This window comes from Halyomorpha halys, unplaced genomic scaffold (genome assembly GCF_000696795.3).
Source record: "Halyomorpha halys isolate HHAL.00 unplaced genomic scaffold, Hhal_1.1 Scaffold172.1, whole genome shotgun sequence".
In the NCBI taxonomy this organism is placed as follows: Eukaryota; Metazoa; Arthropoda; class Insecta; order Hemiptera; family Pentatomidae; genus Halyomorpha; species Halyomorpha halys.
In genome coordinates, this window is record NW_027113242.1 from 859,381 (window position 1) to 871,345 (window position 11,965).

The following is an 11,965-nucleotide window of genomic DNA, read 5'->3' on the forward strand; positions in this document are numbered from 1 at the left end:
TTGTTTATAAATACGCCATTAAAATTTTAAAGGGGTTTTGGGAAAAAAAAAAAAAATCATCAATCTGCTCCATTATTATAATAGTACAAATACTTTGTAATTAACTTTTTGTTTTGTTTTTACTTTGTCAGTTAGTTTTTTAATTAATATATTTTTTTCTCTCTGTATATAAGTTATAATTAAGTGTGGTCACACTGTTTTATGGCCAATAAATGTTATTATAAAGTTAAAATTGCCTTTGTAATTGTTCTAAAGGGACCTAGTCCTAGAATGATAAACTATTTTTTCATTACATTTTTCCAAAGTAAAGATTTATTTGCTAAGTCCAGTTGTTTGCGTAAGCTCGTCCACTAGTTTCTTAGAATTTTAGCTGTCACAGTTGTTTTTTTTTTTCTCCTTTTGCTTATTTCGTTGTTTGTAAAATAAGACGTCTGAAAATATCTAGAAAGGCATAATTTTATATAAACTACTTATATTTATTTCTATATATATTTTTATTTCGCAGGAAATTATAATGACTTTTTCTCAAATCTACTAGATATATTTTTATTTAAATTTGATTAATTTAAAAGTTGTTAATAGCAATAAATAAATGAAATTTCATTCCCAATGTTTAAATAAAATATGAAGAAAGCCCGATCCGAAACTTTTTTTTTCCATTGCAGCCTTCTTAAAATATTTAATTAAAACAGATATTTTTAAGGACAAAAAATATACCTCTTTAGTTTAAAATGAATTTAAAAAATTACATTATTTTTTGGAGTTGAGCTTAAAGACAGTAAAATATTGACGAATTTATTAAAAATCATGTGAGATCAAAAAATCCATAAAATTGGCCTCTTTTCAATCGAACTATTTAACATAAATGAAGGATGTTAATTAAAATTTCTATGTACAAAACAAAATTAAATTCAGACTGATGCCAAAATTCGAATGTTGGAAACTTATTTAGTTGTATTACCTTGAAATTAATCATGGCTTTCTTACTTTGAATACAAAAGGGTTCTTACCTACAGGACAAAATGCCCTTTTTAGACATTAATTCCAAATAAAACACAATTTAATATTTTATTAAACTAGATTTACAAAGCTTGAAGGATTGTGAAGAAGATATTTAGCTTCCAAAAGCATTAGCAAGATTATAGTAGGAATAAGCACTGTTCATAACCTGAAAAAAAATAAAAATATGTCATTATTAGTTGTTAATTTAAATTAATAAATAATGAGCAAATAAGTTTTCGAGGTATGACAGAAGATAGCTCCACTAAAAGGTTTAAAAGCAGAATATTGTAAGTATATCCAGTAATATCGTAACCTTGAAGTAATAATGACTCCGAATCAGAAATACATATTTGTTGTTTCGCGAAAGTTTTGTTCCAAATAAACATAATTTTTTATTTACTTCTTTAATTTAAATAAATATGCAGTTGAGGCGCTTCGATTGCTTGTAGAGGTGCTATAGTGAGGGTGCTTTAAGTGAAAGAAGTTTTTGTGAGTGGTGATAAAAAATTGAAAATGGTGAAGTCCGAGAACAGTGAAGTGACTCAACAAAGTGTTCCAAGTAGTTGGGAATGATTCAAAAACAGTTTTATAAACTAATCTTGCATTCTTGTTTGTATCTTGTCTTTCATTTTATTTGTTTAATAAAAATAGATTATTGAATTGGCTGCAAATACTGTCACGATTTTTAGTATTGCTTTGGGTGCGAAGTTCAATGGAAAAATGGTTGGCTATCTCTACCCTAATATTGGTTTGATTGATATTATTATTTTTTAACTTGACTTTTAGGCAATTTAGTAATGATTGAAATGAGTACCTATAAATTTAGGGCAGAGTTATAGTTTTTGAGTGATTCCAAAAACTGTTGAAAATTAAAGGAGTTTCAATGGAAACCTGGCCAAATATCTTTAATAAAACAGGTATAGAATGTCCAATACATTGTATAATTGCTTTATATTATCTGATTTCGATCAATATTATCTTCGTTGTATGGAATTCAATCACTCTTCAATGACCATTTGACTTATGACGTAATATATATATTATAAAGGTATGTATAATAAATAACAAATAAAGTATTCTTCCTTGTGATTTATTCTGACATGACCAGTCATAAAAAAAAAAGTTCAAAGGTGCTGTGACAGTGAAAATCTTTCTTTTCTTTTTTTACATTGCGCTGTCCCAATTTCACACCGGATATCCGATTTGAGCGTTGAGGAGTAAAACCTTAGTAATTAAAATATATATATATATATCCTTTTTAAGATTTTAGCAGTAATAGGTAATAATATCTTAGTTAACTGTGCTTAAGAATGACAAAATAAGGATAAATGATAAATGAAAAACAAAATTGAAAATTCACATACATCTCAAGAGATTAAAAATACTTTACAAAATTTGTTTTAAAATATAATTTAGAATAATTTGCTCATAATTACCAAAAATCAATAGGTTTTATATTATTAGCTTATGAAATTGTTAAAAGTAATGTATCGCATGTATATATTATTAGTATTTATAATTTTTAAAAGGAATAAGTATTTCATAATGTATGAATTACATGTACTATATTAATTAATGTATATGTTGATGAAAAATCCCAGTACAAAATGACATTTAATACTTCCATTGATATGTAAGAAACCAAAGCATTTTAATAAGATGATGGAATGGATGGAATGAATAAGTAGGAAAAAAGGGTCAAAGACAAAAATGCCGAAAATTACTAAAATATCATGCATTTATGATAAAATTGTTTGAAAATAAAATTTATATATAAAAAAATATTATTTATTTTTATTTTTTTTTCAATGTGCATTTATGAGGTTCTAAGGAAAAAAAAGTTCTTCAATAATTCTGATTGATAATTTATACTTAAAAATGAAATTCACTTAAAAAATACAACATTAATGAAATTGATCAGAATAACTAATTTAAATTAATTTAACTGGCTAGGCTTATTTATCGTAAGATTAAAAATATCTTGTGATTAGACTAAAATAAGTTTGCTGTGTGACTAGCTGCCCTATGAAGTTGGGCAGCACAAATATGTATTTTTAATAAAGTTTTTCCTTTCCTATAAACTCTTAGTCGGTGGTACCAGTTGGGGACCAAGAACTAGTAACAGACTAGAAACGTCGATGTTTTTCTCTAGTTAGCTAAAATGAGATAAAATCATTCATAAGTTGAGTGGTAGCTTACTGTCGCAAAGGTTTCCATGTTGGCAGGTACAATTCCACCAGCCATAATTGTCAAAGGTTTCATGGTCTTCTCTTGGAAAATTAAGAGGTTGCTTTTGAGTGCTCGGTTGCAAAGGTACCACTTGATGCTGTATATTTTGAATCGTAGTTCCATATTCTGTGAAAAGAAAAATATATTTTTTAAAATGTTCAATTGTAGAATTTTTGTTGTTGATGTTGTTGATTGTTGCTTAAAGGCGTAAAACCCTCTGGTCATCAACACCTATGGCATAATAAAAAGTAAAAAAAATTTTTTAAAAATGATAAGAATAAAATATAAAATAAAAAAATAATTAAATAAAAAAAATTAAAATCGAAGAGGAGTTATAATTTTTAAAGAAGGCGATGTGCTTTTAAAAATTCAAACACTAACGTAACTTAAGCTTCCTCGTCTGTGAGAGCTTCTGATAAATTTTGGGTCAGTCCTATCCTGTTTATTATTGGCAAATAGTGAGTTTTTTTTTTTATACGAGTCACGTTTTTAATTCGTGGGACCGCCACAGAAATTAGAGTGGACCCTCAGGTCGGGTTCGAACCGACGCCGCTGCAGTTCCTAGGTTGCAAAGACCTTTCGGCAGGTAAAGGGCCTTCGAGTTCGGTATGGCTTCGTAATTATTATTATTACAATTTTAATTGAAGTTAAAAAAACCTAGGTTATTAGATTCCGCGTTAAATACCGAAGTTAGTTGTGTAAAATATTATATAAACATTTAACTTTAATCCATATCTTTTGATACGTTAATAAGACTAAAAAAAAAACAAATACATTATACATTTACAAACAAAAATTCAATATCAGTTTTTGGTATTTTTTGAACAATTACACTAGATGGATATAGAGAGTTTTGCAATTCTATCATCTTAAAAGAAGTATATACTTTTCTCCCCATTCGGTTTTCCTCCTGTAGCTGGTTTCCATAGGGAGCATAACTTATGTTGAATATTTAATATATGACTATTAGTTTTGCTTGTATGTATATTATAAACCCGACTCATGTATTGTGACAGAGAAATGTATGAATATAGCATGTAAAGAATTCTATGTATAGAATGGTCCTTAGAAAGGAAAATGTGAAATAGTGCTATAGAAAATCAAGCAAGCAACTGCTTCAGTAGAATTTTATTTATTCTCAATCCCTTTTGACCATAACGATATACATTTTCTCCATTATATCTCGTTATTGTGTACTAGTTATTATAAGGATGTTATACGAGTACTAGCACTAGTAGAATAAAACTTTAATTTCCATGTCTTAAGAGAGAAGTTTGTGGCTGAAGTCCTAACCACTGAGCCATTTAGGATTAGCAAAACAAAATGTTAAGGTATGTAACGCTCATTAGCGTCTGATTAATTCAACAAGCTATTTTGTGTTATTTTAAATTTTTCTTTATTTTAGCTATGCATTTCTCTCTGATGAAGTTTCAGAATTAGTAATCTAAAATGTTCTCCGAATCATCCTATTTATAACATATTATTTTGTCGCTGAGATAATATTGAGAAAATCATTGGCAATTAAAGTGGCAAACGTTATTTCAGTGCTCCTAGATATTTTGTAATACATTTAGTCGATTTTCAATATTAAATTTTTAGAAAAATTTTTTATCATTATGTAAAAATTTTGGTAATTAAAAAAAACAATTTTTTATTAACAAAGTAACATAACGATTATGTTTAACTGAAATCGCGTATTTTTTCTTTCTTTTTTTAAATCAGAATAATTTCTACTTTTAACAGTTGAATAAAACAAACATCATGACCTTAATATCCCATTTGTTTCAGAACTTATTAAAACCATATTTAATAAGAAAATCACTTATCCTATTCTCCTAGTATTATTCACCTCTACAATCCCCTATGAAGTTTAAAACGGCAGTGGCTCATAGAACTATTGTAAATAATTATATTGTAGTTCTGGCAATGTGCAGATTCTCCACTCAAGTCCTGAGCGTCTATGAGAAGAGTTCTTATCCTACCCTGGCTTTTAACACAAGTGACGTGGTTGAGAGAGAAGCTCGATTTTTTTCTGCTCCTTCTTCTACAACTAAGGATAAAATCTAGGTTTGGAGTTTTATATATATGTTATACATATTTATATATACGTAAATATGGTGTGAATGAGCTCTATGATGACTATTACCATTGTCTATAAATACAAGAGAGAATATAATGTTACGCCATAAAAAAAAAATTATTTAATACCTAATAATAATGTCTGTTTAATTTAGTTATTGAAGTGAACTGTCTTCAGCCGCTATTGACGAAATTTGGCTGAAATTGACGAAATATGAAACGTTTATTTGATGAATATTTTATTTCCCTTCTCAAAAAATAAAATATTTATTAAATAAAAGAGTTATATCCTATCTATAATACATCATTTGATGAAACTGCAGAAGGATGTGAATCGCAATTTTAATCGGAACACCACCGCGGCACTGATATCAATAGGCTTCTCAAAGGCTTTTGATGCCGTCTCTCACAGCCTTGTCTGCCAGCAGTTGATTGATTTTGAATGCTCTGAGCAGCTGTATTCCATTCTGAGATCATTCCTCAGTGAACGTTTTAAAATAGTAAAGGTTGATGAGAAATAGTTCATAACAAGTATTTTGACTTGCGGAGTTCCTCAAGGAGTGGTTCTGTAACCATGATGGTTTTCTGTGTATGCTTCTCATATTGTTAGTGTGAGATAACAAAAAGCTACCGTAACTACTTTAACAGATTATAATAGCTATCGCGACGCCTCGCCTCCTAAATCATTGTAGGGCATTAAATCGAACCGAATTGCAATTTCAGACTTTTATTGATGAGCTAAAAAAGTGTAACATTTAAGTACGCAAAATGGACGACCTTTCACCTTCAAAAAGGTAAATAGAAACTTCCAGTGCTTTCAACTGAATAGATACTTGAAAAATATTTCAAAGAAACTGACATATCTCATGAGCATATAACTAAACAGTCTTATGATTTTTTTGTTGTTTTTTTTGGCACATTTTAATGAATACCAAAATCAGTGACTAAAGCAAACAAGCTCCATCACTTGTTAGGCTGAAAGATCTTGTTTCTTTGCATGAAACTCATAATTTGTAAATTTATAATATGGTTCGTTATGTAATTTATTACAATCGAAGTCAAGGCGAGCAGAGAGATAAACATCGAAACTGATTTCATGCGTAAGTTAAGGAACTGGTATTATAAATTTAAACAATTGCTCCTTGCCCAACTGAACCTAAGGCACTTTAGACATATGGTTACATATGTCCACTTTCTCCTTACAATTGTATAGAAAACAAACTCAATAAAAACAACTAGGTTAAAATAAGGCCCTTGAGACCATTCTAACAGCCCTTTCAAGCCCTATATCAATAGCAAGGACTGGCACTTAGGCAGGTACATGCTGTCATCTCACAATGGACTTGCATCAGTCAAACTATTTTATGGTTAACATATGTAAGTCAGTACACACAAATCTTAGGTCATGGTGTCTTTCTTAGAACTCCGACCACCCAACTCTTCTCACCACGCCTTTTTTCCCCTTCCAGATATTTCCTAAATTATCTGATTGGTCCAAAGTCCTTCTTCTATTTTACTATTCCTCCTACCCCCTCTTCTCAAGTGTTCATATATATTTCCTAGACTAGATAGTAAGTAAGAGAAGTTAGAATATAGAGACAGAGTAACAGTAACATTTAGTTCTTGTAAATATGTTAGAATAAAGTCATTTTAGTCTTCACTGATTTTTTATGATATGTAACTCGTAGTTAAGGTTAGGTCGAACTAAAATGTCCTGCCATTGGTTACGTGACCAAATGCAGGCTTCTCATTGGCTGTTTGATGGACACGTGATTATTGTTGGTGTCGAGGAACCTTCTCCAACTGCTTTTCCAGCTCGCCCCTTTCCCATTCCATTCCTCGCCATACAAATATTAAAAATAAGAGAAATGTTTTAAGCACAGCTGAAAAAAATAATCGATAGTTCACAGCTTTTGGGAAATGAAATATTTAACAATATTGTACATCGTTCAACTTTCCAACATTGGCAAATTATCAAAAACAATATTTTAAATTTTAGTTTTTAGATTTTCATATACAGAGTGAGCCCCTTCATCCGATAATATTTATGTTATATATTAATGGTTCTCACATTTGTTTTCACCACGGCACCCACAAAATATTCACGACACCCTACATCTAAAATAATATAATAATATCGCTGCAATTATTCTTAGAGTAGTTGAGTATCCCTGCTATATTATTGGAAACACTCATTTAGAAACCCCTGTTACTCATATTTAAATTATATTGATAAAAAATGCACAACTCCTTACCATGTAATTGGATTAGAGTGGAAGGAAATAGAATGACCATTTCGCATAATAAAAAGACATAAACTATGACATAACTATTTAATTAAGAGTGATTTTCCGAAATGAAATTCTATTTTCTCATTCTTCAATAATGAAATCGTTAAGAAATTCTAGAAATACAAAACAAATCACTTTTTATGCCTGAAACTCTACTACTATTTTTATAATTAGATAAGTTATTAAACTATGTGTTTTAGTTATTTATTCTTTTAACTAATTATCCTTTTCATTTGAATTTATTTATTTTGATATCAGTGGGAACGTGTGGCTCTGTGGTAAGGTACTATCGTAATAACTATAAGGACTCGGGTTCGTTTCTGGCTGTGGCAGATAATTATTTTCTGTTAAACCGTAGATGTGAGTCAGCCCTGTGGGTTCAGGACCGTTCAATTCCAGGAATTGACTTAATAAAAAATAATGAATGGAATATGGTCCGGGTGCGGTCAAATAAAACTCAAATATTAAATGGGTATACTATTTTTATTGAGCCAACGTTTCGCCCCACGTTGCAGGGCTTCGTCAGGGCTAAAAAAGATACAAAAACTTGACATAGTTACAAAAAAAAAAAAACTATGTCCGGTGTTTGTATATTTTTTGGCCCTGACGAAGCCCTGCAACGTGGGGCGAAACGTTGGGTCAAATAAAAATAGTTCACTCATTAACTACTTGAGTTTTATTTGGCCGCACCCGGACCATATTCCATCCATTGATACACACGGTCAATCAACAATCTTCCATTAATAAAAAATACTTAAAAATCAGAAAGTACTCCCACTCTGTAGAGGGTTAACATTGAAAATTTATTATTTTGTAATATCTGAAGTGCGAGAATTTAATGAAATTACCAAGTCTCCTATACGCTGGCCGAAGACTGACAATAAGAAAATGTAACCAACCTCAACGCCACACAATATCATTGCAGATATTGTTGTTCCAGGTAGCTCTTGTACCTAGAAAAAGTTAAATTTTTCATTTATAATGTTATCAACTTATAAATTTACTAGTTTCATAAGAGCTGATTACTCTAGTTTCGATTATCTAAGATTTGTAACAGTCATCTTTCAGATTGATTAGTAAATTGTAAAATCTTTTAGAAAGAGAATTGTGTTATCCCTTTTATTTCATTTCACTTCAATTGTAATACTTATGATCAAAATGTTTTTTTTTTATCTTTTTTATAATTTAGAAAAGTACATCAACTATGGTCCGGCCAGATGAGAACATCCACAGGTCTGTACAAAAATAACACACAGAAATAATAAACATAAATGAAATCTGAGTTATACGTTTGATTATTAGGGCGTTGTGGTGGCTTCTGACGATTTATAATCTAGGACAGTACATTATAAATTAATATCTAATGATAAAACTAATAATTAAATTTAACAAAATACTAAAATGAAAATTAAGTAAAAAAAAAATGAATAAAATAACTTATGAAGTTATTAATAATGATAACAAATGAGCTAATGAATTGTAATAAGTATGGAGTGAACTTGAAAAAAAAGGAATAAAATATATACTAAATACAATTTTACATAGCATACTATATAGAATATGATATCTAATATAGACATTAAAAAAATAAAGAAGTATTAAGACTAAAGAGCAACTAAGATACAATATAATGAAATAAAGACCTAAGTATATCTAAATATATATGTATATGTATAGTTATATCTCTAGATATACACTCATATTTTATTTAAACTAAATATCATTTATCATAATTGATTATGAAAATGCTATTATCTATATTATGGCTTACTATTTTAAAAATTCTGGTAATATGTATACCATATTAAAATTGCCTACTTCTTGCTTCCTAAGATTTTAGCTTTATCATAATTAATTTTAGTGTTGTCATTTTATATAATGATAAATAATATGATTATTTATTGGTTATTATTATTTATATCAATATGCTTATTAAAACATATAATGTTAGGAATAATTATACTTCACTTTTCTTTATTTGCTAACTCACAAGGGATAATTTGTGTAAAGTTGTACTAGTAAAGTAGTAGAGCAACCGATTACATAAAAATTTTTATCTGCAAATTCATCGACCTTAGACATATTAATTTTATTTACTGTGGAAAAAAATAATAATAACAGAAAATATAAATTGTAGAAAACTGATTTTAGCTGGTATTATGCAATGTTCCTTTTATTGGTTACTAATTTAACATTGTGCCGGTTGCACCAGTCTCCGGTATGATTTGTATAACGTAAAGATTTATTCAAGAGTAAAGTAAAACTTCAATAACTTAGCGTCATATTTCTGGTCAAAAGTATTGTTAATTAGGTTACCAAGGTTACATAAAACTGAGATAACTGTCTGTAGATCGTGCTTTTGTTTATGCTCAAAAATTCAATATCACTATTGATTGAACTTTATCGGTATTAAGTTTTCGGGATATAATATCTCAATTAAGATGCGTAATATTTATAATATTATAGTTACCATAAAACTATAACAATTTTCAATCATTGGGTCAAAATTTGTTATTTTATTTGTTATTGTTATTGTTGTCACAATAATGAATCATAAGGCTATATTATATGTAAACTCAAACAACTTCAGTTTACTTAAAATAAATAAACATGATACTTGAAAAAGTCTTTTGATTTCATTTTATACGTTTTCTCATTAGTGTAATTACATTGAATTCTGTTTCAAAATTAACAAGACAAGCCAAAATTCTTTTTTACTTTAAAGGAAATATGATTATGCAACCCTCCTTACTGGAACTATGGATGGTTACTTGTGTGGTTAACTACTTTAACGTATATTTGCTCTTTAACTGAGTTTAACCGATCATTGCTCGGTAAAGTTTACTTCCAAATTTGAAGGTTAACTTTTCTAGTGAAACGGATGATTATTGATTTTACCTGAAATTTCGGAAATCTTAGTTAAAACTGTGATGGTGCAACCAGTGCTGTGAGATGCTCTTTAACTCAGTTTTACCGGCCATCGTTGTTCAGTTCTTATCGATTTTAATTGAGATGTCTATATATAATTTTATTAAGAATTAGATTGTAGGAAGATAGTCCGGATGGCTGTCAATAAAGGTAGAAAATAGTGGAAAAAATCTATTTACAGGGCTTCGTACCGGCTAATTCTGATTGAAACAGTTTTTTAATCTTCTACATGTTTCAGAGTGGGGCGAAAAGTTAATAACGTTAAATATTTTTACTATCTTTATTCACCGCCATCCAGACTATATATCTTCCTACAATCTATTTCATACGACCAACTACCTTCTTCCAATATATAAGTTTTAAATTGAAAATTGAGTTGGACTCACCGAACCTGTAGAAATCAAACTGAGGGCAATGACTATAGTACCAGTCATGTAGGCCAGGAACATTGGGGCGGACATGATCCCCTCCGTGTACTCAAACGCCCTGAAAATATTTATTAAATATTTTCATTTAAAAAAAAATACAATTTCTATATATTTTTTGATATATTTAATAGATGAAAATATTTTTTTAAATATCATTAGATTTATTTTTATTGATAAATATTACAGTCTGCCACAACCTATACTATTGATAAACGAACATATTCATCATAATAAAAAAAATAAAACAATATTAAAAAAAACAAAGTAATAAAACCAAAAGAATTAGACTTAGCAACAAGTTTTCCAATGAAATTATACAATCAACTCAATATAATAAATTTCGGATGAACTGGTTCCCAATGGGTCCAATAATGAGATTTAACATAAAATATGAACAATTAGAGACACAAGAAGCTTATTAAGACATGCCCAAAACCTAATTAAACCTCTTCTAAGATAAGAACTTTGTTATAATTATGGTAAAATGTTTAACAAAGCAGGAATTGTTGTAGATTTAGTATTATTGGAAGTAAGTCAGAAATGCACTGTACGTTTTGGGGAAGTCCTCATTCGTTCTGGACTTAATGTCTTGCTTTAATTTACATATGTTCGGAAAGCTAATTTTGGGAGTTATAGGAATAAAATTGACACCCTCTATGACTTTAGGTGTTCAGAAACTGTTCAGTAATGATCAGAAAGGATGTCAAAAACACTTTCATAAATACAATAAACAGAATAAAAGATTATCTGTCATGGTCGGATTCAAACCCGGATCCTTGGAGTTACACCATAGTGACATTCATTCCTGTGAGGAGACGTCCTGCTAAATTGCTTCGAGCCACATGTTCCGCCCACACTCACCACCGTTGATGTGTAACCCGCCCACAATAATCTCATTAATCTTCTGGTCGATTGTAACATTTATACAAATGAATTTGAATTTATATAAATACATACCACTGAAATAATGGAAACCACTATGGCATCAGAGAAAAAATGATGTATATA

The 11,965-nt window shown here is 29.3% G+C and overlaps 1 protein-coding gene and 1 long non-coding RNA gene across 4 annotated transcripts in view; one reads left to right on the forward strand and one right to left on the reverse strand.

Annotated features, from left to right (window-relative positions):
- LOC136796614 (uncharacterized) overlaps positions 1-11,965 on the forward strand; it is a 557,216-nt gene that overhangs the window by 188,228 nt on the left and 357,023 nt on the right. The gene's annotated exons all lie outside the window — the stretch shown is intronic.
- LOC106679017 (odorant receptor 4-like) overlaps positions 1,022-11,965 on the reverse strand; it is a 14,915-nt gene continuing 3,971 nt past the window's right edge. For 2 of the 3 annotated variants that reach the window (XM_067050822.1, XM_014417921.3), the window contains 4 exons: positions 10,916-11,015; positions 8,450-8,554; positions 3,202-3,357; positions 1,022-1,168 (listed from right to left, as the gene is read on the reverse strand). In XM_067050822.1, coding sequence (XP_066906923.1) covers positions 1,115-1,168; positions 3,202-3,357; positions 8,450-8,554; positions 10,916-11,015 — 415 coding nt within the window. In that variant the 3' untranslated portion in view covers positions 1,022-1,114. The remainder of the gene's footprint in view (positions 1,169-3,201; positions 3,358-8,449; positions 8,555-10,915; positions 11,016-11,965) is intronic. The other variant, XM_067050823.1, reaches the window with a different exon arrangement.